Genomic DNA, 23,937 nt, shown 5'->3' with positions numbered 1-23,937 from the left:
GGGGGACCCACTTATTTCCTAATAAAGGGTTTCACAACTTATTAAAAAATTGTATAGAGCACTGTTCTGTCTGACCTAGGACACCAGTTCTTCCCTCTGCACTCCATTAGAGGCACTCCTCTGCAGCACTGGTGGCATGCCTAGATGTATTTTGCTGGTGGACACATGCAAAGCAGCAAGCTGGAGTTCAGTGCATACTTTCACCCAGCACTATTCTCTGGCCTTGGTTCTGATGCCTGTTTTGGAGAAAGTGGTGCTGCAGTGCATATTCCATTAAAGAACTGCTCGCCTACCTTCTATCTAGGGGTTAGTTACCAGTAATTGTTGTTCTTTGATAGTCACCTCTGTGCATTCATACTTGCCCCCCACCAACTGCTCTACCTTGGAGTTCTGTATACAGTCAGGACATGAGTTTATTCAGGGAGTGCCCCCGATATAGAATATGGTGCCACTGTTATGCACACTTGATCCCCCAACAAACACAGCTTTTGAAGGCACTTCCACAGTGCTACACCAGGGGCACAGTATCCCTCAGGCATGAATGCAGAGGTGATGATTGAAGCATAGCAAATACTGGTAAGTAAGCTGTCTTCATTGCATGATGTTGCTACAAGGCAGAGTTAAGGTTGTTTGAGTGTTTTTCTGTCCAGCTCTGCCATGCTATTGCCTGTCTGTGACAAGCGTGAATAAAGTGAGGTTTCCTCTGTGAACCCATGGGATTTAATGACTGCTGATTTGTATTGTCTGTCCCAAGTGACCTGTGGTTTGCCCCTCCTCTCAGAGGAAACTGCAGTGTCCTTTAGTGAAGATTCCTAAGAGGAACAGAGGCTATGTCTACACAGCCACTTTCAGCGCTAAACTTTAGTCATTCAGGGGTGTGAAAAAACATCCTCCTGTGTGACAAAAGTTTAGAAACTGAAAAGTGCCAATATAGACAGTGCTTTATTGCTGGGAACTATGCTCCGAGTGATAAAGCTACCAGCCCTCATTCGGGGTGGTTAGTTTGTTATCGCTGGGAGAGAGCTCTCCCCCGGCGAGAAAGCATGACTACACTGTCCACGTCACAGGGCTGCCGCGGCCGTGCTGTAACGTGGGAAGTGTAAACATACCCAGAGATGCGGCCCCCTTGACCATTCCAGATGTGTAGGAGAGGGAATAAGTCCAGTGCAGAGCACAACTCAGTTTGCAGGGCCTGAGGAAACGAGAGCAAAAACGCTAGTATAAATTATGAGGAGATTGAAAAATCTCTTCTAAGGAAATCCCTCTCTGATACCAAAGCCACCGCTGCTGGCAGGGAACAGGGAGAGAAAGGCTTGGCTGGGGGTGGCCTCAGTGGGTAGGTCTACACAGCAATTAGACACCTGCAGGTGGCCCCTGCCAGCTGACTTGTACTCGTGGGGCTCGGGCTGTGGGGCTGTTTAATTGCAGTGTAGTCGTTCCGGCTCAGGCCGAAGCTCAAGCTCTGGGACCCTCCAACCTCACAGGGTCCTAGAGCTCAGGCTCCCACCCAAGCCCAGACGTCTACACTGTAGTTAAACAGCCTCTTAGCCTGAGCCTGCGAGCTCCAGTCAGCTGGCAGAAGCCAGCTGCGGGTTTTTAATTGCAGTGTAGACCTACCCAATAGGAGCTGCCAGAAACCATCACAGCAACAAGTGTGGGGCAATTGGAGCAGCCCTGAAGGCATGGATGGAAAAGATTCCTTAATATAGCCAATGACCGGCATAATTGAGGAAGCTCACGCTGCCACAGGCCTGGCTGCCATGGGTCTGGGATGGGGGGAAACTCACCCTGCCACAGGCCTGGCTGCCATGGGGGCCAGGGCCTGTCCTCATTTCTTTCTGCAGACTAGAGTTTTCTGGTTTGATATTTGCGACCATTCAGTGAAAGGCTGCTGTGCTGGTTCTGCTAATAGGAAGTGAGATCCATCGTTTGCAGGTGGTCTCTTAGTGCGTTACGCTTTGGCAGGACATTACTGTACCAGGGATAAATCCTGGGCTATTTTTATCCCAGGCCTGTGTCAGCATATCTCCCATGGGGAGAGCAGCAGAGGCTGAGGGATCTTCTCGTTCCTGTTACAGACTGGACTGCGCACAGGTGAAACTGTGATGATTAATGTACGTTGCAAATGGGCAGCAAACTGCAGTGGCAGCATGACCACTAGATCCTTGCTGAATGGGAGCCACGTTTTGGGGACAGGAAATAGGCAGAAGAGGGGATTCAAGGAAAGGTGTGTCTCCAGCCAGTCCCCTAGGGTCTGTGCCCTGCCCCTGTGGTGGGGAGAGGAACCTCATGCACAGGGGCAGCATCAGCATCAAACAACATGCTTCCCTTGCAGGAGAACATCCTCGCAGACACAATGCAACCCTGAGCTGCAGCGCCCTGTGTTGTTCCAGCCCTGGGCTCTATGCCCCTCCTCACGTCAGGAACGGGGTGCATTGGCTGAGCTGGGTGTTCATGGGGAAGGGGTGGAATAGCAGAGTGGGCAGCAGCAGGGAACCGAGCTGGAGTAAAAGGTGGCTGAGGGTCCTGGAGCTGTGCGTTGGCAAAGCTCGAGAAGTGCTTGAGGTTTGAATAGTAGAGGATACCACAGGTTGGATGTCCCTTTCTCTAGCAAAGCTGTGTGTGGAGTGGCTCGCACAATTCCTGCCACCACTGAATCTGGCTTAAATCCCAGAGCTGCTGGCCACTTCCTGTCGTATAGCTACGTTTGAGTGGATCTTTCTGTTCTTTGCCCTGAATTTTAAAATGGCTCCTTCATAGGGTTGCATGGGTACAACCTCACTTTTGGATTGTCCTTAGGCCTGGATGCATGGACCACCGTATTGTGTGAAAGCAGTTAGACTTTAGGGGGCATGGCCTCAGGCACGGATCTGAGCCTTCTGTTCCTTGGCATTATATACAGACCTCCTTGCCCAAATGTCCTGTGTTTCATTGATTGGAAGTGCAAGCGACGGCTCCTTTTTGGGGCTTGGGAGCCAATAATTCACAGTGATCCTATACCACAGTAGGAGGGAAAAGAATGTGCAGTCCCCAATGGGAGGGGAAAAGGTGGTTAGATTGGAAGGAAAGGATTAGGAGTTTCACAGAGAAGATCAAGCACCCTGTTCCAAATCTCATGAAATAAGCCAGCTGTCCTGCGATAGGAATCCTTTCTTAAAGTCACTGCAGACATTATTAATCTCACTGCAGTAATAGAGACATCAAAGGCTGCTCAAAGGGCATGTCTCACTGGATTTGGTTCTCTTTGCACTATGGCTGTAAAATCTGTCATTTTAGATTCCAGAAAATAGGCCATGGTGCAATTTTATAAAATGCTAGCCTTTTGCATTGCGTAGAACATACAGGAATATCAAGGGCATGAGAAATATGAAGGATTAGCTGTTGGAATGCCTTTACAGTCCCTGCCAAAGGACTACTTGAATCTACAGATGCTGAGGAACTCTCCCTCCTGCTATGCCTACCCCAGGCCCTTTCTCGTAAGAACTGGTTGGGTGAGATCCATCTGAAAGCAATACACCAGGTTTGCAGTCACATTCCATGGAATTGGTTTGTATTCTTCCAGTTTTCTTTTCTCAAGGAAGTGTTGCATGGTAACACTAAGTGCCATCATCCTCTCCCTGCATTGCCAGGACTAGGTTGAGCCCTGTACTGTTGGAATCTATCCTTACATATCTCCATAAAACACTGTGAATTGAGTACCGGGACAGTACCTCCTCTCAGCAGCTTCCCTGATCTTCACCAAGCATCCAGGAATGTTGTCTGCTCATCTTTGTCAGCAAGTTCTCTTGGGTGACAGACTCATGCAAGTTCAATATGTGAAGGTCTGAGCCAGTCTTTTGAAGACCCCTTCTCTTGTGGAGGAAGCTAGAGCTTAGCGCAAGTTTATGAATTTCTTTCTTGGAGCCTACTGAGAGACTTCCTAGAGTCAATGCTGCAGAGCACGTTCGATTTGCCTGCTCTGAAAGTATTTTCTGGAAATGTAGAAAGTTACCAAGCCAGTTATTACCCACCTGAAATTAAGTCCTTTCCTGCCTCTGAATTTCAGGCTTATGGCCTCTAGCCTAGCAGCCATCTCCTCTGTCAGTTTAAAAATGTGACCTCGCCATGCTTCGTTAAAATGTCTCTATACAGCAAGTTGGGCCAAGCTTAGGAGAATTGTGTGTGTTCCTTCGCCTGTCTGTTAATCCTTGCTATTGTGGCCTGTCCCTCAGAATGTGCTCTGACCGTTTCCTTTTTTCCACCCAGCACTGGTATTTGGAAGAGAATTTCCACCCTTGTCTCTGAAACGGTGTCTTTGCTGAGAAAGGAAAAATGGCAGAGATTCTTACAGGCAATACGGAATCACCAAGTGGAAAAGAGACAGAGGGAATAATGCATATGAAATCCAATAGCCCTGTAAGCTGTTCCGTGGCAGGACAGGAAAACCTTCTAACGGACAACCTGATTTGCAGATATTTCCATCAACATGAGTGGAAGGAGTCAGTGGTGAATCAGATTTTCCTCTTGTGTTGTGAAGAAGTGAGCAGGGGTTGAGGAGCCCATTCAGATGCCTTTGTGCTCTGTTAGCCCTGAGGTCTCCTTGTTGCTTCTCCCTTATTCCTTCTGCTCCCTTCTGTGCTTCCAAAAGTGAAGCAAGAGATGGCTCATTTAACTGTGGTGGCTTTAGCTTGGGCAGACACTGATGTTCAGATTTCTTTTGCAAATAAGTTACTTTGGATATCACCAGTGTCCCTAGATTCATCTTGGAAGAAGCAGCTCACTCTGCACCGAAATCTAAGGTCCCTTCTCCTAGTGAGTTGGATCTTGGCACCTTAATGGATGAAAATTTGGACAGCTCAGCAGAACTCTGTCAGGTTTCACTGGCATCTTTAAACCACGGTGTCCAAAGCATGGCTCTGTGTCCCTTGAGGGTGACTGTATTGAGGAGAAAATTTGAAAGTGTTCTCCCTAGTACCTTTCTGTAGGGACCAGGGCATGGGTGGGTCAGGCCTCAGGGTTAGAGAGTCAAGAGCCAGAAACCAGAGCTGGGGACAGAGCCAGAGTCAGGAGTCAAGCCAGGGGTTGAAGCTGTAGTCATCATCAGGAGTAGGGCATTGTAGCAGAGACATAGAGTGAGGCAGGAAAGCAGGAATCAGGAACAGATGGGGCCAGAGGTAAGGAGAGCAGGAACCCAGGTGTCAGGCATGTAGGGAGGGTCCGAAGTAGCAGTCAGCCTGGGATTCACCTTGCTGGTCAGACAACTTTCTGTGCCTCTTTCTGGTTTAAGTAGTGCATTTCAGCCAATTGGTGGGGATGGACGGCTCCCCCAGTCAGGAGCTTTGTGCACAGGGCCCTTTGTGAGATAAACTAAGGAGGAGTGGTAGATACGCTGGAGGGTAGGGATAGGAAACAGAGGGACCTAGACAAATTAGAGGATTGGGCCAAAAGAAATCTGATGAGGTTCAACACAAGTGCAGAGTCCTGCACTTAGGACCGAAGAATCCCATGCACCGCTACAGACTAGGGACCGAGTGGCTAGGCAGCAGTTCTGCAGAAAAACACCTAGGGATTACAGTGGACGAGAAGCTGGATGAGTCAACAGTGTGCCCTTGTTGCCAAGAAGGCTAATGGCATTTTGGGCTGTATAAGTAGGAGCATTGCCAGCAGATCGAGGGACGTGGTCATTCCCCTCTGTTCAGCACTGGTGAAGCCTCATCTGGAGTACTGTGTCCAGTTTTGGGCTCCACACTACAAGAAGGATGTGGAAAAATTGGAAAGCGTCCAGCGGAGGGCAACAAAAATGATTAGGGGTCTGGAACACATGACTTATGAGGAGAGGCTGAGGGAACTGGGATTATTTAGTCTGCAGAAAGGCAACTGGGAACTGGGATTATTTAGTCTGCAGAAGAGAAGAATGAGGCGGGATTTGATAGCTGCTTTCAACTACCTGAAAGGGGGTTCCAAAGAGGATGGATCTAGATTGTTCTCAGTGGTAGCAGATGACAGAACAAGGAGTAATGGTCTCAAGTTGCAGTGGGGGAGGTTTAGGTTAGGCTTTATCCCCAGCTCTCATGTGCTTTGTCTAGGCTTTGTGATTGAATTCAGTCTTTGATGTAACAGGGCATGAGCCATTAATTGCTTTGAAAATTAGGACCAAAGCCTTAAACCGGCCTCAGAAGCTGACCGGGAGTCAGTTGAGGGACTTGAGCACAGGCTGGAAGTGCTCATGGTGGTCTAGGCCATGGAGGAGGCAGGCAGCTGCCTTCTGTGCCAGCGGGAGCCTCTACATTATCTTCACATTTAATTTCAGTTACAGGGAAATCCAGCCAGCGGGTGAAAATGCATGTTGTACTGTGGCCAGGCCCTAATTCAGGAGGGAGGGAAGAAGCTGCAGGTGGAAGAAGGCATTTTTAGTCACTGGTCATCCAAGCTTAGTGAGGAGTCAAACAGGACTCTGAGGCTTTGTACCACTTTGAAGAAGGGGGCTGTGCAACTTCAATGAAAGGTGGAGACCGTGGCTTGGCCAGCTCTTTAAAGCATTTCCTTTTCTGATCAGCATTACTTTGGTCTTGCCTGGGTTCAGCTTGAGACAGGTGCTCTCTATCCGAGAGCTGATCTCATATAGGGAGGCAAGGCTGGAGGTTTCTGTGGGGGGTCAGGTTTCAGAAGAGAACTAGATTGGTGCGGGACCAGAGGTGTAGAAATACAGATATGGGACTGGTGAGTAGGGACCAACAGCAGAGCCTCAGCATGTGAAGTGGGCTGCTCAGCACACATCATAAAGTTCTGTTTCTAACACCTCTGCCTGTTTGCGACATCCCTTATTGCTAATTAAACACCTGTCACTCATTCTTCAAAGAAGCTGCCTTTGCCTATTTAAACTCCTTGCCTATCTTCCCCTAGTACTTAGAGGTTTTCTGTATCTGTGGACTCTGGTGTTCCTGTGAAGGAACTGAGGGAATCGGGGCTGCACCTTTCTTGGGCACTTAATGTTCATTGCCACAAGACAGCATTTGTGCAGTATCCCTAGTCACACATTCTCAGAAAGTTCCAGCATCTTGTGTAGCGGGGGCCCCTTTTCTAGGAGCGTATATGCAATGGCAGCCGCCCAGAAAGAACGACAGTCACTGGTAAGCAGCCCTTGAGTGTGTACCCAACAGTCAGTCCATGCATCATTTTCTTGGGATTTGAACGTAATTCTGACTCAGCTCATGGGTTTCATCCTTTACACTTGTCACAGGCTTTGCTTTTTTATCACCTACCTCTGCAGATAGCATTGCTGGTGGCAACAGCATGCGCCTGAACTGTGAGAGTGATTCAGCATCTCGTGGTTTGTGTGCCCATTACAAGTGATTACAGGGATAAAATTGTTATGACCTAAATTCTTGCTCAGAGTGCTGTCAAACTTTCATCTGCAGCAAACAATTATCCTGCCAGTGTTGGTTCTGAAGCGACATAGGCCAGACTATATAACGGGTTTTTTAGATGAGGGAAATGCAGATCTAATATACTTGGACTTCAATAAAGTATTTAACCAGGTGCCACCCAGGAAATTATTAGTTAAATTAGAGAAGATGGGGATCAGTACAAGAATTGTACAGTGGATAAGGGACTGGCTAAAGGGAGATGGCAAGGCATTGTATTAAAAGATGAACTGTCGGACTGGAGAAAGGTTACTAGTGGAGTTCCTCTAGTCGGTCTTGGGACCAATCTTATTCAATATTTTTATTAATGACCTTAACACAAACAGTAGGAGTGTGCTGATATTTGCTGATGATACAAAGTTGGGAGGCACCATCTATACAGAGGAGTATCAGAATGGTGCAGGGGGATCTGGGTGACTTTGAAGACTGGACTGACAGAAATGGGATGAAATTCAGTAGTACAAAATGCAAGGCCGTGCACTTAGGGTCTAATAAGAATTTCTACTACAAGTCGCAAAAAGAAAAGGAGTACGTGTGACACCTTAGAGACCAACCAATTTATTTGAGCATAAGCTTTCGTGAGCTACAGCTCACTTCATCGGATACATAAAGTGGAAAGTACAGTGAGGAGATTTATATACACACAGACCATGAAAAAATGGGTGTTTATCATACACATTGTAAGGAGAGTGATCACTTAAGATGAGCTGTTACCAGCAGGAGAGTGGGGTGGGGGGAGAGAAAACCTTTTGAAGTGATAATCAAGGTGGGCCATTTCCAGCACATTTCCAGGAGTTAACAAGAATGTCTGAGGAACAGTGGGTGGAGGGGGTGGGGGAAGGAAGGAATAAACAAGGGGAAATAGTTTTACTTTGTATAATGACTCAACCACTTCCAGTCTCTATTCAAGCCTAAGTTAATTGTATCCAATTTGCAAATTAATTCCAATTCAGCAGTCTCTCATTGGAGTCTGTTTTCGAAGTTTTTTTGTTGAAGAATAGTCACTTTTAGATCAGAAATCGAGTGACCAGAGAGATTGAAGTGTTCTCCGACTGGTTTATGAATGTTATAATTCTTGACGTCTGATTTGGGTCCATTTATTCTACTACGTAGAGACTGTCCAGTTTGACCAATGTACATGGCAGAGGGGCATTGCTGGCACATGATGGCATATATCACATTGGTAGATGTGCAGGTGAACGAGCCTCTGATAATGTGGCTGATGTGATTAGGCCCTGTGATGGTGTCCCCTGAATAGATATGTGGACACAGTTGGCAACGGGCTTTGTTGCAAGGATAGGTTCCTGAGTTAGTGGTTCTGGTGTGTGGTGTGTGGTGCTGGTGAGTATTTGCTTCAGGTTGGGGGGCTGTCTGTAGGCAAGGACTGGCCTGTCTCCCAAGATTTGTGAGAGTGATGGGTCGTCCTTCAGGATAGGTTGTAGATCCTTGATAATGCATTGGAGAGGTTTTAGTTGGGGGCTAAAGGTGACGGCTAGTGGCGTTCTCTTATTTTCTTTGTTGGGCCTGTCCTGTAGTAGGTGACTTCTGTGTACTCTTGTGGCTCTGTCAATCTGTTTCTTCACTTCAGCAGGTGGGTATTGTAGTTGTAAGAATGCTTGACAGAGATCTTGTAGGTGTTTGTCTCTGTCTGAGGGGTTGGAGCAAATGCGGTTGTATCGCAGAGCTTGGCTGTAGACGATGGATCGTGTGGTGTGGTCAGGGTGAAAGCTGGAGGCATGTAGGTAGGAATAGTGGTCAGTAGGTTTCCGGTATAGGGTGGTGTTTATGTGCCCATCGCTTGTTAGCACCGTAGTGTCCAGGAAGTGGATCTTTTGTGTGGACTGGTCCAGGCTGAGGTTGATGGTGGGATGGAAATTGTTGAAATCATGGTGGAATTCCTCAAGGGCTTCTTTTCCATGGGTCCAGATGATGATGTCATCAATAGAGCGCAAGTAGAGTAGGGGCATTAGGGGACACTCTTCAGCTGGAAGTGACGGAAGAGGAGAAAAACCTGGGTGTGGGGGTCGATCAGTGGATGACTCTGAGCCACCAATGTGATGCAGCTGTGAAAAAGGCAAATATGATCCTAGCGTGTATCAGGTGAGGCATTTCCAGGAGAGAGAGAGAGAAGTATTAACGCCACTTTACAAGACACTGGTAAAACCTCGTTTGGAATACTGTGTACAATCCTGGGCACCCATGTTCAAGAAAGATTAATTTAAACTGGACCAGGTGCAGAGAAGAGCTGCTGGGATGATCAGGGGAATAGAGGGCCTGTCTTAGGAGAGGAGAGTGGAGTGGAGGAGGTTGGCTTGTTTAGCCTGGCAAACAGAAAACGGGGGGGTGGGAGGTATCTGATGGGTCTCAATAAACACATTCAGGGTAAACAGCAGGGCGGGTGGTGAGCTATTGAAACTGAAAGGCAGTGTTGGCACAACCATAGGCACTGACTTTTCTTTTTCCCTGGGAGTGCTTCACCCCGGCTCTCCCTCAGGGCCCGCCCCTACTCTGCTCCCTCTCCGAGGCCCTGCTCTCGCTGCGCCTCTTCCCGCCCCCGCTCCTCCCCTCCCCGAACAAACTCAGGCTGGAACAAACCCCAAACAAACCTGGCCATGAACAAACTCAGGCTGGAAATTAGAAGCAGGTTTCTAACCACTGGAGGGGCGAGGTTCTGGGGCAGCCTCCCGGTATTTTAGTGGGGGATCGGTCCTGCTCTGAGCAGGGGGTGGGACTAGATGGCCTCCTGAGGGCCCTTCCAACCCTGATCTTCCATGGTTCGATGGTTCTATGATTCTATGAGTTGTGGGGGGCAAACAACTTAATTAGTTTTAAGAGAGCAGGACGAATGTAAGAGTATGAGTTTATGACAGGACTGTTGGTGATAGTAGGAGTCAAGGCTCAATAGCTTGGGGCTCACTTTCAGCTTATCAGGACCGGCTCTAGGCACCAGCAAAGCAAGCACGTGCTTGGGGTGGCACAATTCCAGGGGCGGCGTTCTGGCCACCCTTTTTTTTTTTTTTTTTGGCTTTGGCAGTTGCGCTCTCGGAGCTTGGGGTGGCAAATTTTTTGCTTGGGGTGGCAAAACACCTAGAGCCAGCCCTGAGCTTATACCTTACATTCCTAACAATCTCATGCTTCAGGGCTGAGGGGTCAGGACTCATGAAGGGATTCTCTGGCCAATGCATCCTGGTGGTTTTTGTGTCCTTCCTCTGAAGCATCAGGGGTGGCCCCGTCTGGAGATGGGACACTGGACTGAGTGATCTAGTACTCTCAGGTGGCACTGAGCATTCTCTCTCTCAGTTGCGTGGCTGGCTGGCTCTTGCCCACGTACTCAGAGTCTCACTGATCATCGTATGTGTGGTTGGGAAGGAATTGTCCTCCAGGTCAGACTGGCAGTGACCTTGGAGCTTTTTCCCCTTCCTCTGCAGCATGTGGGTGTGGGTCGCTGCCAGGTTATCTGCGTATATGTCACTTAGTCATTTCCCTGCCATTGCAGTGGCCTTGGGCACTGGTGCCCTGAGGTGCCTCCTCTTCTCTCCGTGTGGCACAGCGTAGTCTAGTCTCCTGAGGGCTGTGATGCTTTGGTCTGATTCTGGCTGTAGGGGTTAGTGTGCAGAAGCTGGCTGGGGTTGGTGGCTTGTGATGTACAGGTCAGACCGGATGATCTGTCAGTCCCTCTGGCCTTACGCTCTCTGACTCTGAGAAAAGGGTGCTGTAAATTACTCCCATGTGCAGGATTAAGCCCTTTTGCAAATCATCCTGGTGGGTTGTTGCATGTGGAGATAAGTCTAATGAGCAAGAGATTTTTGGCCCAAAGGCTATTTAAAAAGATGATATTTTATGTTCATACTTGTTACAGCCAGAAAGGGTTGCAGGTACCAGATGTTAGGACTCACTATGCTAGGGCAGTACCAGCTCTGGCAGCTTGTCTTTGTAATGCTTTAATAGTCTGAATGTGTAAGAAGGCTCTACATAGAGTTCAATTCATATTTTTCCGCTACTGTCTCGATTGGATGCTCATTTCTGGAGACAAGTCCTTCACTCGCTGTCTACTTAATCACATATTAGCCCTCCTGAGGATTGTTAGTGGTGTCTTGTTTCCCAGAAGTGAGGATGAGTAGCAGCAATTCCTTGAAGGAGAAAAAAGGATCCTAACTAGTAACTAGAATTCTCTACATGTGTTTCCTGTTCAGATCTATGTTCAGCCCCCCTTTTTTCCTTGCTCCTTTTGAGTATTATGAGAATCTTTGCCATACTACAAGCTGGTTAATGGGCAGGGCTTTATTTAATCTTGGTTTAGAGTGCTGTGGCCATTGTCTGGAGCAGGCTGCCCCCAACAGCTGCCTGCTTTGAAATGGTTCCACGGCCTGCACAGCTTGGAACAAGTATAACACAGGTCTATGACTTTGCCAAGGCAAGACCTGCAGAGAGTTCAGTTACTGGTAAATAACCGAGAGTAAATGTTTTCCTAACAAGCTCCAGACATGAGAATTTTTCAGCAGCAACTACAAGTCCCAGATTTAATCCCCAGCTAGTAGTGGAAGCATCACCACTCAACCTCCTCCGAGCTCTGAGTTCTCTGCCACCTTCTGAGTGTAGGAGTCATTGCAGGAAGAATGTGGATTGCTGTTGGCACCAGGATGCCATGTCAGGGGTGCTGGCTGCATACGCTGCTTTTGGGCCAAGCCAGGAGGAGTGCTGGCTGTGGCAGTCTGCCACAGTGAATGGCTGTTGCTAGCCCATGTGGTATGGCAGTTCCCTCTGTGCTAGCAGGCCTGGTCTTTCTTGGGGAATAGTGCAGCTCAGAATCATTCACTTCTCCTCCCTTCCTCTCTTTTCAGGTGGCCATCATTGCAGGAAATTTTGAACTGGCTGAAATCATCAAAACCCACAAAGAGTCTGACGTTGGTGAGTTTGGCCTTTGACCCTATTTTCCCCTTTTATCTCACTTTAGGTCCTGCGATATTTCAGTGGTTCTCATTTCCCAGTGCTGCCTAGGAAGACCAGTGAGCTACTGTAACGGGGGTCTGGCACCCCTGTGGGTTTTTGGGTGCTGGGGCTTGCATGGGTGGTTGCCGTGTGGGGGTTTGTGCTGTCCATGGGGATAGGGCAGGGGTTGCCTGTGTCTCAGTCTGTGGGGCAGCCTGAAACGGCGGTCACTGATTGCAGTTAGTGTATTGGGTGGAATGTTTACTGTTTCGGTTGCCATACCAAAGAGTATAAACAGATTATCAGGCATTCAGCAGGTTGGACTGTCTCTCCAAAACTACGTTTTTCAATTCCACGTCCTCTCTTGTGTGCTTGGGGCAGTTAGTCCCCATGGGTAATCTCTCATGCTAAAGCCCTTCAGCTGAACTCCGTGCAGGGGAGAGGAACGCTGCCCACCTCAGGCCACCATTGCTGGGCTGCTGGTGCTGCAGCAGGCTCCTTTCTAGTCGCACTCACCCAGGGCTGTCGCCTCACTTATGCAGGGAACGTGCCAAGTCCTGGATCCACTGGGGCATCCCCATTCCTTGCAACATCTCTGCAGCCCTACACAGAGAACCCCCGCAGAGCTGAGCTCAATACTATGCATAAAGCCAGGCCCCATGCTGAACTTCCTCCAATTCTGTCCCTGAGAAATCCTCCCCCCTGAGAAACTGTTGGCACCGGAGTCCTTTAGAGCAATGAAGGAACTGACAGGATTTACTCCTGGGAGAGGGTTAACTCCACACAGTGGGTCAAATGCCTGCTCTGAGCAGAGGGTGCAGAGGTGTCAAAGCAAGTGGTGGACTTCCTGGAGTGTGGGCCTTGAAGTAGATGTTCAAGCAAATATTGGGCTACCGCCTTACCCCTGAGACATGGCTGTCTCTTGGGAATCTTGGGCCTCACTCGCCCTCCTTTGACTTCCCTAAAACCTTCACAGCAGCTGTCACTTCTGACCTTTCCTCTCTGTTCATTTTATTCATATGCTCACTGGAGAGCGATGGTCTAATACTGGTAAAATGAGCTCCCCCCGTTTGTGAAAAGGAGTGTTAATGCTGCCAAAGGGCCTTGGGGAAATCTGAAGTCTCCTTATAAGTATATCAAGCATAAGTACTGGCAAGAAAGCAAGCACATTAATGAATGACAAATGAGATTGCATTCATGATTATTATAAAATGGCTGAGCTACTGAACTCCTTTATTAAATCTCTTTCTGTTGAGAAAAGAGGTAGGAAATCATCTGATCAATTAAGAAGAAAATGCTGACTTTGTCTGAACTGTATAGCTGCTGATACGAAGTAGGTCAGATAATACTTGGGATACTGAACATACACAAACCAGCAGGTCCAGATGGCATGCACCTGCAAGTCAAGGGAATTAGCTAATGAACTTTCCAAACACTAGAAATTATTTTTAAATGTCCATTGAGAACTGGGAAGATACCAAAGGATTAGAAAAAAACCAAGAAGGTGTTGATCATGAAGAAAGGAGGAGAGCATGATCCTGCTTGTTATATCTCATTTGCCTACTATAAATGCCTAGTAAGGTAATGGAACATATACTAAAAGAAAGAAAAGTTCACTGCATTTCTAGGTTAATGGAGCCTTGAGCAGGAACTTATAAAGGATAATTCTTGGATAATGGTTCTACGGGTCCCCGCCGTCAGGTTGCACATGCCTGGCTGTGTGCCAAGAACTGTCGGTGGAGCTGTCAACACAAGCCCTCACAAATGAGACCCACCATGTAAGGCAGTAAAAGGGGTCATGATCAGCAATCACCTCTGTAACTTTCTGTGTCTGGACACTCTCCCAGCTCAGAACCCATCAGGCGGTTCTCTAGGTGTGACGAAGCGGAACTGTTCTTAATGTTTCCTCTGAATATTGTGGGGGTGCCTCAGTTTCCCCTGTGCAGTTCTTGAGTATCTAGGGGGTGGGGTAAAGGTGTATGATCGTTGCAGAGCCCTAGAGGGCAGGTGTGTTCAGGGGTCTGGACACAGAGAATGGCCGACACCCTGTTTCCTGGCAGCTGATGGCCTGGCCCTTCCCCCCTGCAAGGTGAGAGCTGAAGGGTTGGAGAACAAAGGAATCAGGTGACCTCCTGGCCCGGGAAAGGGACAAAGCCCAGAGAAGGAGGGGCTGGAGAGAGTTTTCAGTTTGGGACTGGCTGGGGACGAGGAGTGAAGGGGAGACAGGGTTGTCTGGCTCACTGACCCCCAAAATGGACCCAGCTGAGGGGTCCTGTTCTCTGCACCTACAAGCTCTGTTTTAGACCATGTTCCTGTCATCTAATAAACCTTCTGTTTTACTGGCTGGCTGAGAGTCATGTCTGACTGCGAAGTTGGGGTGCAGGACCCTCTGGCTTCCCCAGGAGCCCGCCTGGGCGGACTCTCTTTGGGAAGTGCACGGAGGGGCAGAGGATGCTGAATGCTCCAAGGTCAGACCCAGGAAGGTGGAAGCTGTGTGAGCTGTGTGTCCTGAAGAGAGGCTGCTCACAGAAAGGAGACTTCCCCAGACTCCTGCCTGGCTTCGTGGGGAGCAGTTCCAGAGCATCACCCGGGGACTCCGTGATACTAGGTTCTTACTTTCTTTTTTAGAGAGATTCAGCCCCTTTAATTTGATTTGTACACCTTTGATCTGGGGCAGGGCAGTGTAGAGTTCAGGGTAGAGGAGAGGGGAGCTGTTTATTTCACCAGATTCACTGGGATTGAAGCTGCTTCTACTAGAAATGTGTCTGTGACTCCACGTGGAGCTGGTTGGTTCTGACCCTGTCAGCTCATTTTTCTTGGCATGGATGGTTTGAAATCCTCTGACAGTGGATATGCCCTGTGGGGAGAGGGATCTCTGCAGACACTATTGAAGTTGGGCTCGTCTGTCTTTTCTGTCCCACTCTTTGAGGGTCTGCAGAAGAGGAAAGTGGGAATAGGGACTGCTCTCTTCTCTCCTATTGGTTAGAACTGAGAGGCTAGATCGTACATAGAATCTCATCACTACCAACATGATCACTCTCCAGGATCCCTCCAAGCTATCGATACGTTGGATTGTGGAGGAGGCTCTTTGGGAGGTGCAGACTCTATCACCTGAGCTGCGACCTTCAATGACACAGTGCAGAGGTGAAGATAACTTCTTATTCCTTTGATTCTCATCAGTTAAGGGGTATGTGTCTGTGTCTGTGTGGTGTGGTGGGGTGGGGGAGAGGGAGAGAGATTTATAGAATCATAGAAGTGTAGGGCTGGAAGGAACCTTGAGAAGCTATCAAGTCCAGCCCTCTGCACTGAGGCAGGACCGATAAACCTAGACCATTGGTTCTCAATCCCAGCCCAATCAGCATACAGCTGCAGCCTATGCGATATCCTCAGGGCCACACATGTAGTGTATATATATTGTGTGGATGCGTCCCACGTAATACATAGAGAGCTGCATATATGGGCCACAATGGTAAATATATTGAGAACCACTGACCTAGACCAACCTGTTTGTCCAACCTGTCCTTAAAATCCTCCAGTTAGTTAGTTAAACAGATATTAAAAGGTACAGTGCTGAAAGTGAAATCCTTGCAAGCTGCATGGAAACTTTTTAAAGATACCATGATAGAGGCTCCACTTAAATGTACACCCCAAATTAAAAAACATAGTAAGAGAACCAAAAAGGTGCCACTATGGCTAACAACAAAGTAAAAGGAAGTGGTGTGAGGCAAAAAGGCATCATTTAAAAAATGGAAGTTAAATCCTATTGTGGAAAATAGAAAGGAGCATAAACTCTGGCAAGTGAAATGTAAAAATACAGTTATGCGGGCCAAAAAAGAATTTGAAGAACAGCTGGCCAAAGACTCAAAAAGTAATAGCAAAAAATGTTTTAAGTACATCAGAAGCAGGAAGCCTGCTAAACAACCAGTGGGGCTACTGGACGATAGAGATGCTAATGGAGCACGCAAGGGTGATAAGGCCATTGTGGAGAAACCAAATGAATTCTTTGCTTGGTCTTCACAGCTGAGGATGTGAGGGAGATTCCCAAAGCTGAGCCATTCTTTTTAGGTGACAAATCTGAGGAACTGTCCCAGATTGAGATGTCATTAGAGGAGGTTTTGGAAAAATTTAATAAATTAAACAGTAATAAGTTACCAGGACCAGATGGTATTCACCCAAGAGTTCTGAAGGAACTGAAGTGTAAAATTGAAGAACTACTAACTGTGGTTTCTGACCTATCATTTAAATCAGCTTCTGTATCAAATGACTGAAGGATAACTAATGTGATGCCAATTTTTAAAAAGGTCTCCAGAGGTGATCCCGGCAATTACATGCTGATAAGCCTGACTCCAGAACCAGGCGAACTGGTTGAAACTATAGTAAAGAACAGAATTATCAGACACACAGATGACCAGTCTGGGAACAGTCAACATAGTTTTTGTAAAGGGAAATCATGCCTCGCCAATCTATTAGAATTCTTTGAGAGGGTCAACAAGCATGTGGACAAGGGAGATCCAGTGGATATAGTGTACTTAGATTTTCAGAAAGCCTGTGACAAGGTTCCTCACCAAAGGCTCTTAAGCAAAGTAAGCAGTCATGGGATAAGATGGAAGGTCCGCTCATGAATTGGAAACTAGTTAAAAATAGGAAACAAAGGGTAGGAATAAATGGTCAATTTTCAGAATGGAGAGAGGTAAATAGTGGTGTCCTCCAGGGGTCTGTACTAGGAGTAGTCCTATTCAACATATTCATAAATGAACTAGAAAAAGGGGTAAACAGTGAGGTGGCAAAATTTGCAGATGAGACAAAACTACTGAAGATAGTTAAGTCCAAAGCAGACTGCAAAGAACTACAAAGGGATCTCACAAAACTGGGTGACTGGGCAACAAAATGGCAGATGAAATTCTGTGTTGATAAATGCAAAGTAATGCACATCGGAAAACATAATCCCAACTATACATATAAAATGATGGGGTCTAAATTAGCTGTTACCAGTTGAGAAAGAGGTCTTGGAGTCAAGAAAGAGATCTTGGAGTCATTGTGGATAGTTCTCTGGAATCATCCGCTCAATGTGCAGCACCAGTCAAAAAAGCTAACAGAAATTTGGGAATCATTAAGAAAGGGATAGATAAGATGACATAAAATATCATATTGCCTCTATATAAATCCATGGTATGCCCACATCTTGAATACTGCATACACATGTGGTCACCCCATCTCAAAAAAGATACATTGGAATTGGAAAAGCTTCAGAAAAGGGCAACAAAAATTATTAGGAGAGATTAATAAGACTGGGACTTTTCAGCTTCACAGAGAGACAACTAAGAGGGGATATGATACAGGTGTATAATATCATGACTGGTGTGGAGAAAGTAAATAAGGAAATGTTATTTACTCCTTCTCATAACACAAAATCTAGGGGTCACCAAATGAAATTAATAGGCAGCAGGTTTAAAACAAACAAAAGGAAGTATTTCTTCACACAGCGCACAGTCAACCTGTGGAACTCTTTGCCAGAAGATGTTGTGAAGGCCAAGACTATAACAGGGTTCAAAAAAGAACTAAATAAGTTCCTGGAGGATAGGTCCATCAATGGCTATTAGCCAGGATGGGCAGGGCTGGTGTCCCTAGCCTGTGTTTGCCAGAAGCTGGGAATGAGCAACAGGGGATGGATCACTTGATGATCACCTGTTTGTTCATTCCCTTTGGGGCACCTGGCATTGGCTGCAGTCAGAAGACAGGATACTGGGCTGGATGGACCTTTGGTCTGACCCAGTAGGGCCGTTCTTATGTTCTGTATTTGTGAAGGTCCATTTGAATTCTAATCCTGTCTTCCAGAGTATTTGCAACCTCTCCCGGCTTGGTGTCATCTGAAAAATTTATAAGTGTCCTCTCCACTGCATTATCCAAGCCATTAGTGAAAATATTAAATGGCACCGGACCCAGGACTCATTTCTGTGGGACCCCACTAGAGGCCCCCTCACAGTTTTCCAGTGAGCTGTTCATCGTTACTCTTTAACCAAAGTCTTTCAACCAATTGTGCAGATTTGTGTTGTGCATGTGTGGTGCAGAGGGATCGTACGCCCACCTTTCAGTAATTTCATCTAGACCTCATTTCATGGAATCATAGACTATCAGGGCTGGAAGGGACCTCAGGAGGTCATCTAGTCCAACCCCCTGCTCAAAGCAGGACCAACCCCAACTAAATCCCTAGTTTCCTTCTGAGAATGTCACATGGGACTACATCAAATACCTTACTAAAATAAAGATGCATCACATTTCCTGCTTCTGCCCTATCTACTAGGCCATTAATCTTATCAAAGAAGGAACTTAGGAAGATTTGCTTTTGTTGTTCTTAATAAAAACATCCTGGCTATTCCTTATAACTCTATTATTCCCTGGGTGTTTACAAATTGATTATTTAATAATTTGTCCTAGTATCTTTCCAGGTATTGAAATTAGGCTGACTGGTCTTTAATTCTCCAGATCCTCTTTGATCCTCTTTAGATCATAGACAGGTACTATATGTTTCTCCTTCTCTAGTCCTCTGGAACCTTCCCTGTCCTCCATGCATTCTCAAAGATAATTGCTAACAGTTCCAAGATTGTGTCAGTTAGTTTCCTAAGTACCCTAGATGCATTTTTTCAGGTCCGGCCAACTTGAATACATCTAACTTATCTAAATAGTCTTTAACCTGTTTTGGATTGTATTTTTTCACACCTGTTTTTAATCTTAATTGTGTTGAGTATCTGGTCACCATTAAACTTTTTAGTGAAGAGAGAAACAAAATAGGCATTAAACATCTCAGCCTTCTTGATATCATCAGTTATTAGCTCTCCTTCTCCACTAAGTTGAGGACCAACGCTTTCCTACACCTTTGTCTTGGTCCCACTGTGTTAAAGAACCTCCTTATTCCATTTTATTTCTCTTCCCAGGAGTAATTCAGTTTGTGCCTTAGTTTTTCTGATTTTGCCCCTACAAAATTTGCTTGTGCTATTTTTTTGTGCTCATCCTTTGTAATTAGTCCATGTTTCCACCTTTTGTAGGATACCTTTTAGATTTTCAGATCATTAACGAGCTCCTGATGGAGTGATATTACCCTTTTATTCTTCTTCCTATATTTTCTTCGCATTGGGATAGTTTCCAGTTATGCCTTTAATATTGTCTCCTTGAGAAACTGCCAGCTCTCCTGAACTCCTTTTTCCCTTAGATTTTCTTCCCATGGGACTGTTGTATGGGTAGTGATCTCAAAGGCTTAAAAGAGTTTAAGGTTTTTATACACTCTTTCACTGTCCAACATGAAATAGTAATAGATAGGTTTGGGTTTAAATAATTTTAAACAGAGGCCTTGGTTTTACTTGGTTACTTGGGAAATACCCTGACGCATTCACTGTTGATTAAACACAAGAAAGAGCAAGACATTAAAACAAGCATTCATGTTGAAACTGTGGTGGTGTGATTATGCAAAACAAACGTGGAGCTTATCAGAGTCTCTCTGCTTTTGGAGAGAAAGTATCAATGTCTCATATTTTCAGAACAACCTTTCTTTGATGGGAACAAAAAAGTTAATTTTATTCTCTCCTCTTGTGAAGGGCATGCACTTATCCTGTTCTTAACAAACAAGTAGACACAAGGTGGAAGAGAGAGAGGATAGAAAAACTGGTTGAAATATGGCCTTTGTTGATTTTTTGTGTCACTGCTGGTTAGTTATGGGTGGATGCTCTGGCTGGCAAGTCGTCCACGACACCTGCTGCTTGGACACTGGTTAGTTACTGTCTGTTAGGGTTGTCATCTGGTCTGGTTGGATTCTTTTTCTTTGACAAGGCAAGTTTGGATGAATGCAGTATAGCTGATTTCAGGATTCAATAAAAAGCCAAGAGAGGGAAATAGGAGAGGAGGCAAGAAATAGGGGGGTAGAAAATAACACAAGAAGGGAAGGGAATACAATACCAGATCTTACTTGCCCCTGCGGTGCTGCTAATTAGGTCTCCTTACTGGTGACTGGGCATTAGATGTCACAATTATGCGATGACTTTTAGCATTGACAGGTGAAAACAAAGTTCCTTAAACAAGGGCAAGGCCAGCTGGCCTATCTATCAGAAAGAAAGTCCATTAGATAAGTCGAGGTGAGCTGCAGTGCAGGAAGGGCAGGGGATGAGCCAGGGGAAGATGGCTCTTTTTAAAAGAAAGTCTTTTTAAGAAGCCCAAAAAACAAGTAAAAGGGGGTGGCATATTTTAGCCTTCTTATGGAAATGGATTTAATTGGTGGTTGAAATATGGTCAAACTTTGGAGCGGTAACTTTGTTCCCACATTTCTTGTTTACTAAGTAGGATCTCAGCACTGTCCTTGACTTATATCTGTAGGTCATTTTATTTGGACCAATACAAACCTCTGTGTGGTTTTCTTGCATTTGTAGCAACTAGATCTATTGTTCATGGTTATTGTATTTGGATACAGACTGGCTAACCTAGTGAGGAGGACTAGGTTTGGTGGGGCAGGTGACAAAAGCCCACAGGTAAGTCAAAAACTTGGAGACCTGGGAGAAGGGTCGGAATCGGGGGTGGGGATGGGGGAGGGAGGCAGCAGGCATGGGCCTTTATAGCTGGGATAAGGGAGAGGAGACCAGAGAGAACATAGGGGGGAAATCAAATCAGTATCTTAGATGTCTGTATACTAATGCAAGAAGTATGGGGAATAAGCAGGAAGAACTAGAAATGCTAGTTAATAAACACAACTGTGACATAGCTGGCACCACAGCAATTTGGTGGGACAATACACATGGCTGGAATATTGGTATAGAAGGGTACAGCTTGCTCATGAAGGACAGGCAGGGGAAAAAGGGAGGAAATGTTGCCTTATATATTAAAAATGTATACATTTGTACTGTGGTTGACCTGGAAATAGGAGACAGACTGGTTGAAAGTCTTTGGGTAAGGATAAAAGGGTTAAAAAACAAGGATGATATCATGGTAGGGGTAGGGGTTTACCACAGACCACCTAACCAGGAAGAAGAGATGGATGACCCTTTTTTTAAACAACTAACAAAATCATCCAAAGCATGGGACATGGTGGTGATGGGGGACTTCAACTACCCAGACATTGGTTGGGAAAATAACACAGCAGGGCACAGATTATCCAACAAGTTCTTGGAATGCATTAGAGACCATTTTTATTTCAGAAGGTGGAGAAAGCTACTAGGAGAGAGGCTGTTCTAGATTTGATTTTGACAAATAGAGAGGAACTGGTTGAGAATTTGAAAGTGGCAAAGGCAGCTTAGGTGACAGTGATCATGAAGTGAGAGTTCACAATTCTAAGGAATGGTAGGAGGGAAAACAGCACAGTAAAGATAATGGGTTTCAAGAAAGCAGACTTTACCAAACTCCAGGAAAGTCTAAAAGGAAAAACAGTTCAAGAGAGTTGGCAGTTTTTCAAAGACACGTTATTAAGGGCACAGGAGCAAACTATCTCACTGCATAGTGTGACAAAGTTCCTGCTCTACCTTGGTGGGGCTTGTGCTTATTGGCAGATTTGCTCACCTTGGAGCTTCACAGCAGCCCTCAGCTTGGCCGTTTTTTTGAATTCACAGTCCAGGTCAACTCCTCCTGTGTCTGACCAGGAGTTGGGAGGATTTGGGGGGAACCCGGGCCCACCCTCCGGGTTCCAGCCCAGGGCCCTGTGGAATGCAACTCTCTAGAGTGTCTCCTGGAACAGCTGTGCGACAGCTACAACTCCCTGGGCTACTTCCCCATGGCCTCCTCCCAACACCTTCTTTATCCTCACCATAGGACCTTCCTCCTGATGTCTGATAATGCTTGTACTCCTCAGTCCTCGAACAGTCCACGTTCTCACTCTCAGCTCCTAGTGCCTCTTGCTCCCAGCTCCTCACACGCACACCACAAACTGAAGTGAGCTCCTTTTTAAAACCCAGGTGCCCTGATTAGCCTTCCTGAATTGATTCTAGCAGCTTCTTGATTGGCTGCAGGTGTTCTAACCAGCCTGTCTGTCTTAATTGTCTTCAGAAGGTTCCTGATTATTCTGGAACCTTCCCTGTTACCTTACCCAGGGAAAAGGGAACTACTTAGCCTGGGGCTAATATATCTGCCTTCTGTTACTCTCCTATAGCCATCTGGCTCGACCCTGTCACACTGAGCCATTAGCAATTATCTCTGAAAAGTCATGGAAGACAGGAGAAATTACAGAGGACTGGAGAAGGGCAAATATAGTGCCAACCAAAAAAAAAAAAAAGGAAATAAGAATAACCCAGGGAATTACAGACCAGTCAAAGTACCCCACTTAGGAAGGAACAATCAGTTGCACACATACAAAATGGAAAATGACTGCATAGGAAGGAGTACTGCGGAAAGGGATCAGGGGGTTATAGTAGCTCACAACTTAATATGTTGCAAAAAAAGCAAACATAATTCTGGGATGTATTAGCAGCAGTGTTGTAAGCAAGACACGAGAAGCAATTCTTCCTCTCTAGTCCAGGCTGAGTAGGTCTCAGCTAGAGTATTGTGTCCAGTTCTGGGAACCACATTTCAGGAAAGATGGGGACAAATTGGAGAAAGTCCAGAGAAGAGCAACAAAAATGATTAAAGGTCTAGAAAACATGACCTATTAGGAAAGACTGAAAAAATTAGGTTGTTTACTTTGAAGAAGAGAAGACTGAGAGGTAGAGAGTTATCAAGTACATAAAAGGTTGTTACAAGGAGGAGGGAGAAAAATGGTTCTCCTTAACTTCTGAGGGTGGGACAAGAAGCAATGGGCATAAATTGCAACAAGGTAGGTTTAGGTTGGACATTAGGAAAAACTTCCTGTCAGGGTGGTAAAACACTGAAATAAATTGTCCAGGGAGGTTGTGGAATCTCCATCACTGGAGATTTTTAAGAGCAGGTAGACAAACGCTTGTCAGAGATGATCTAGATCAGAGGTGAGCAAACTACGTCCCACTGGCCACATCCGGCCCGCAGGACTGTCCTGCCCAGCCCCTGAGCTCCTGGCCTTGGAGGCTCACCTCCGGCCCCTCCCCTCCTGTCCACCCTCCCCCGCAGCCTCAGTGCCCTGGCCTGCCGCTCCTGCCGGGCAGCACAGCGGTGTGGCTGGCTTCGGCATGGTAAGGGGGCAGGGAGCGTGGGGTTATGGGGGACAGTCAGGGGACAGGGAGTGGGGGTGTTGGATAGGGCGGAGGTTCTGGGGGTCGGGGCAGTCAGGGGACAGGGAGCAGGGCGGGGTTGGATATGCGTGGGAGTCCCATGGGGCCTGTCAGGGGGCGGGGGTGTGGATAGGGGTCAGGGCAGTCAGGGGACAGGGAGAGGGGGCAGTTGGATAGAGGGTGGGGTCCCAGGAGGGGGCAGTCCGGGGACAAGGAGCAGGGGGTGTTGGATGGGTCGGGGTTTCTGAGGGGGGCAGTCAGGGGGCGGGAAGTGGGAGGGGGCGGATAGGGGGTGGGGGCCAGGCTGTTTGGGGAGACACAACCCTCCATTTTGTTTTGCAAACCTGATATGGCCCTCGGGCCAAAAAGTTTGCCCACCCTTGTCTAGATAATACTTAGTCCTGCCTCAGTGCAGGGGACTGGACTAGATGACCTCTCGAGGTCCCCTCCAGTCT

The 23,937-nt window shown here is 46.7% G+C and overlaps 1 protein-coding gene across 1 annotated transcript in view; it reads left to right on the top strand.

Moving 5' to 3' along the window:
* The window catches only part of SHANK3 (SH3 and multiple ankyrin repeat domains 3), a 667,177-nt gene that overhangs the window by 190,713 nt on the left and 452,527 nt on the right, over positions 1–23,937 (top strand). The window contains exon 9 of the mRNA XM_077807959.1: positions 12,245–12,311. Within this exon, the coding sequence (XP_077664085.1) occupies positions 12,245–12,311 (67 nt within the window). The remainder of the gene's footprint in view (positions 1–12,244; positions 12,312–23,937) is intronic.

This window comes from Eretmochelys imbricata, chromosome 1 (assembly GCF_965152235.1).
Source record: "Eretmochelys imbricata isolate rEreImb1 chromosome 1, rEreImb1.hap1, whole genome shotgun sequence".
NCBI classification, from domain to species: Eukaryota; Metazoa; Chordata; order Testudines; family Cheloniidae; genus Eretmochelys; species Eretmochelys imbricata.
This window is presented reverse-complemented; position numbering and strand designations above follow the sequence as displayed.